Source organism: Sprattus sprattus, assembly GCF_963457725.1.
Source record: "Sprattus sprattus genome assembly, chromosome: 12".
NCBI classification, from domain to species: Eukaryota; Metazoa; Chordata; class Actinopteri; order Clupeiformes; family Clupeidae; genus Sprattus; species Sprattus sprattus.
The window spans coordinates 21,159,111-21,164,110 of record NC_137910.1 but is presented as its reverse complement, the minus strand read 5'-3'; the positions used below and the strand labels follow the sequence as shown (position 1 = coordinate 21,164,110).

At 45.9% G+C, this 5,000-nt stretch overlaps 1 protein-coding gene across 1 annotated transcript in view; it reads right to left on the bottom strand.

Moving 5' to 3' along the window:
* slx4ip (SLX4 interacting protein) overlaps window positions 1-5,000 on the bottom strand; it is a gene marked incomplete at both ends in the record, with an annotated part of 32,298 nt that overhangs the window by 24,837 nt on the left and 2,461 nt on the right. Inside the window, one exon of the mRNA XM_080849146.1 lies at window positions 4,889-5,000. This exon is cut by the window's right edge and continues 24 nt beyond it. Coding sequence (XP_080705272.1) covers window positions 4,889-5,000 — 112 coding nt within the window. The remainder of the gene's footprint in view (window positions 1-4,888) is intronic.

The window sequence follows — 5,000 nt, the reverse complement described above, 5'->3', positions numbered from 1 at the left end:
AAGCTGAGCCCTTTACAACTTTTTAAACATCTTTATGAATATGGGAAGCTCCTATTTAGTGTTTCATCTCTCCTTCCCATCGATACTGAGTCAGAATGTAACAGAATTGGATTGAAACTAATTGTTGGCTTTTGAATTGCAACTTAGGGCAACTGTGCCAGTCCGCAGCCCTAGCCGACGGTGCCAGGCAGCTATTATGCCCTCTCATTCTCGTCCACACGCAACCTCTGAGGGGTGACTAGAGCTGGTGTTTTCACTCTTAATTACCCCCACCATCATCACACAACACACACACAGCACCACCCACACACACACACACACACCACTACCGCCCACCTACCTACCCACCCGCTTACACACACACACTCACCCACCCCATCATCCTCTTCGGCACCCGCCAGCCAAAAGGTCCTGCTTGTGCTTACTCTGAGCCAAGGCATTTGGTGGGAAAAGTTTCCTTAGTCCAGCCCCCATCCAAAAGCATAAATAAATAAAATTGCCGTGAGCTAATCACGAATGCTCAAGCTGCCGTGCCGTTACATGTGAAGAGTGGTCTTTGCAGCTGAGTGAGCTCACAGTGCTGGGGGACTCGGGTTGGCAAGAGACCCCGATCAGTCCCAACACGTTCTAGCAGCAAACACAACTCTGACAGTTTACCTCATAGAACCTCATGGAAATACATGTTCCAGCTCTCTCTTTCTCTCTCTCACACACACAATGAAGAAAATAAATACACACACGTGTATATACTCAAACACACACATATGAGCATACTTAGACACACACACAAAAACATGCTCTCAATTATACGCGCACACATACACACACACACACACACACACACACACACACACACACACACACACACACACACACACACACACACACACACTTCCAAACATAGGGATACACACACCCTGGGATTCATGCACATGTTTGCCCCACAGAGTGGTGCAGTGTTCAAGGCTATTGATGGCTCATTCAGAGCACCAACAGCTGGGTCTGTTGGCATCTCCACCAGGCGCTGGAGGAAGCCCTTGTGACACGGAACTGGCACTAGCGCAAATACCAGTCTGCTGCCCCCTCCCTTAAAGGACCCCTGGCCTGCACACACCCCCACAACAGAGTGCTGCATACCACCACTTGTACACACACAAACACAATTACTCACTCTCGTTCGTTCTCCCTCTCTCTAAGTCACACACTCACACATGTTCGCTCGCTCTCTCTCTCACTCTTTCTCTCTCTCTCACACACACACACAAACATACTCCCTCAGCTTATCTATGTTTCTCTCTCTCATACACAATATTTTTCCACATCTAAGTATAGTCTCTCTCCCACTCTTTCACATGGACGCTATTATATTTTTCCACTCATACACTCTATCCCCCTCTCTTTGCTTTAAACACACACACTCAGAGTCCCCTTCAGCATTTTGGTGACAGTTCTGTAGTATCCACTGTATTCCACTCCCTCAGAAGATTAGCAGGTTAGTGTTTGACCCTAGACAAGTCTGTGAACCCTGTTCTTAATACCAGCTCAGCATACCTCCCGCCCCACAGACTCCAGGTTTTTTTCTCTCCTCTCTTTTACTGTTTTTTACAGCCAGATAAGTGCACTATCCTGACTTGCTGCAGATCATTAGACTCACTTACACACTCACAACCACACTCAGCCCCCTCCCCCACCCAACACACACTCAACTTGACAACTAGCGATTGCATACGTCTGAGATACACAAGTGCAGACACTAATTTATGAACTGACCCCTTTCTGCTGTGACTATGAATAGTGACCTGCATGCGCACGTTTTTCTAGACACGCCAAGAAAGAGCAACAAAAGCAATTACAGATACAAAGAAATAAGGTGTCTGTCTCACTTTTGTGTGTGTGTGAGAGAATGTGTGTGTGTGAGAGAGAGAGAATGTGTGTATGTGTGTGAGACAGAGAGAATGTGTGTGTATTCATGTCAACTTCTATCATTAGATGAAGTAGCCATAGGGAAAGTCAGACTTTCAAGTAATAATATACGGTAACTGAGAGCGCACCTGGCCCTGGGGTAGCTATGACACAGTCACACGCACGCACACAGAGACATAATATGAGTGTGCGCACACACACACACAGACAAAAACACACACACGCACACACACATAATACGAGTGTGCGCACACACACAGACAGACACACGCGCGCGCTCCACCCTCAAGTGAAACGGTGTGCGTGCCTGACACCCGGCAGTACTGACATGCCTTTGGTGTGCTGAAAGACACACAGCAAAGGCTCTGAGAGAGTTCATCCTTCATGAGGACATGAGTATGGCAGTGACAGCCTTAACACTAGCCCTCAGGCCATCTCTATGAAGAAATGAGCCTGCCTCCCTCTCACACACATACACACACACACACACACGCGCACGCACAAACAGCAACTTGTGGGAACAAGAGCTTTAGTGAGTGCCTGCCCGGAGTCTTTTAATGCAGTCCAGGGACTCCAGTTCCCCTAAGACAGAGGCATGCATGAATGTGTACCCTAACAAACTTACTTAAGTGCACACAGGGGGCAACGGTGGGCCAGATATGACCCTGCTGCCACACGCTCCTTATCACAAGCATAGTGCTCCTCATCCTCTCATTTCTGCAACACTGCTTAACCTTATCCTGTTAGCAATGCATTTAAAAAAGTATACAAGTTAGTTCTACTGATAATCGGAAGGCATGTTTACAAACAGATAGATTTTGCATTTCTACAGCAGGGAGTCATAACCGTTCATCAGTCTCAACTGTGGCAGACAGTATTGTACTGTGTCCATAAATGCCTTTGTAAGTATTTGAACAAATGGTGGATATTGACAAATCCCCTGAAGATGTGTTTCATCCATGTTATAGTATTCTGCTGGTTGTTAATGTCAAAGTGTCTGTGCCTATTGTCACAGCACTATTGTATGTGTATTTGTATGTGGTTGTGTGAATGTATGTTTTGATGAGTGTGGGAGTGTAAGGGGCGTGTCTGTGTATGTGTGTGAAAGCTTCAGAGGCTCCAAGCCGCGGGGGAGGAGTGAGGCTTTACGAGCCTGAGGCAGGTCTGTAATAATCTCCCTCTCTCTCTCTCTCTCCGACCGAGAGTTCGCCTCGCAACTCTGAGTCAGTCGCAGCCTCAACAGCCCGTCACCCTGCTTACTGCTACCTTGGAGGGGGGAGCCTCCCTTCCCCTCCCCTCCCCTCCCCTCCCCTCCCCTCCCCTCCCCTCCACTCCACTCCACTCCACTCCACTCCACTCCACTCCACTCCACTCTGCTCCCTACCCTCCTCTCCTCTTCTCTCCTCTCTGAACTTGCCCTGCGTCTGTCTGTGCGGGAAAGGGTGGGGCACCACAGTGTGTGTGTGTGTGTGTGTGTGTGTGTGTGTGTGTGTGTGTGTGTGTGTGTGTGTGTGTGTGTGTGTGTGTGTGTGTGTGTGTGTGTGTGTGTGTGTGTGTGTGTGTATGTGTGTGTGTGTGTGTGTGTGTGAGACCAGAGGTATTTCCATCAAAAGAAAGGGTGTGTATGTCGTCAGGTGGTGAAGTGCACTTTGAAGTAAATATTGCATGGAGAAACTTTTATTTCTCTGCTGTCAACAGACATTCACATACATGCCAAAGAATACTTAAATAACAGACAATCAGACGCCATTGTGACTCCACATGCCAAAATAAGAAAGAAAATAGACAGATGAAAAACGACAGTAGCAAAAAAACATCCGTGTTTTTATTTTAATTATTATTATTATTATTATTACACTCTTCCCTGAATTTAAAATGTCCTCGTAACCGCTGAATTCTTCCATAAGACAATTTTCTGCTGGAGTAAAGTAAACTAAACTGAACGATGGGATACCGGTACCTGGTCGTCCATTCATGTACCCAGAATTCACTTAGCCGTAGTCAAGCACTAACCTGCTTTGTGCAACAGATAAATTCAGACGTCTATCTGAAGCCTGACTATTTGGTATATCTAGGCCATAGTCAGAGTCTATCTGTTTGGACTGAGCCCATGGGTGTGGGAAGCTACCTAGTCTGAACTAGTCCTGTTTTCCTCTTGTATTGCTCTCGCCCCCTCTGTAAAAGCTATTACACACATTCCCTGGATTGTTTGTGTGAATCAGAGCGCTGCAGTCGGATCCGTGTCATTTCTGTGCAACCGTCTCGCTACCATAAGTGGAGAAGAGTGGACACACATACATACACACACACACGCACGCACACACACACACACACACTCACACTCTTTGGATATGTATTCAAATGTCCACAAATATATTCATACCTCAGGCACTCCCCATTAAAGCATAATTCCATGCGAGTTGTGTCGCTCGTAAAAAAAAGACTTTCTATTTCCTGACAGCAATAATAAGCATTTCTACTTCCTGACAGCAATAATAAACTAACCCCGTTTTCTCTTGTAAGCTGATCATGATGCCGATTTTTTTCATATCAAATGTGTATGTGTATTTTCTATGTTTATTTAGCATTACCTAGACATGCCCAGAGTGTTCAATTAGAGACCTCTGTTACTGTAAATTATATCTTCTATACACACAAATATTGTCAACCAGACCCATGACTTACTAAAGAGAGTACTTCGAACATTAAAAGTACATTTAATTTATAAATCTAAACATCTAGTTTAAGCACCCATATCAGACCAATAGTTGGGTGGGTATACATGCCATGATTTGCAGTAAGGCAATTTGCTCATGGCATGGGGTGTGGCCCGGAAATTATCATTTATATTTATAACATATATAATTTTTTTTACACACAAAAACTACTCACATGCATATAGCAGTTCTGCATTAAAATTATCCTTAAGAGCTGATGGCATGGGGTGTGGGATGGGGGACTGTACCTTTAATACAGAGGGGGTTGGCGGGAGTCATCTCCTTCATGTACTTGGCCTGCGGGCCCTTCTGCTGCTGCCACCGTGACTCCAGGAACTGCTTGACCCGCTGGTCCACCGC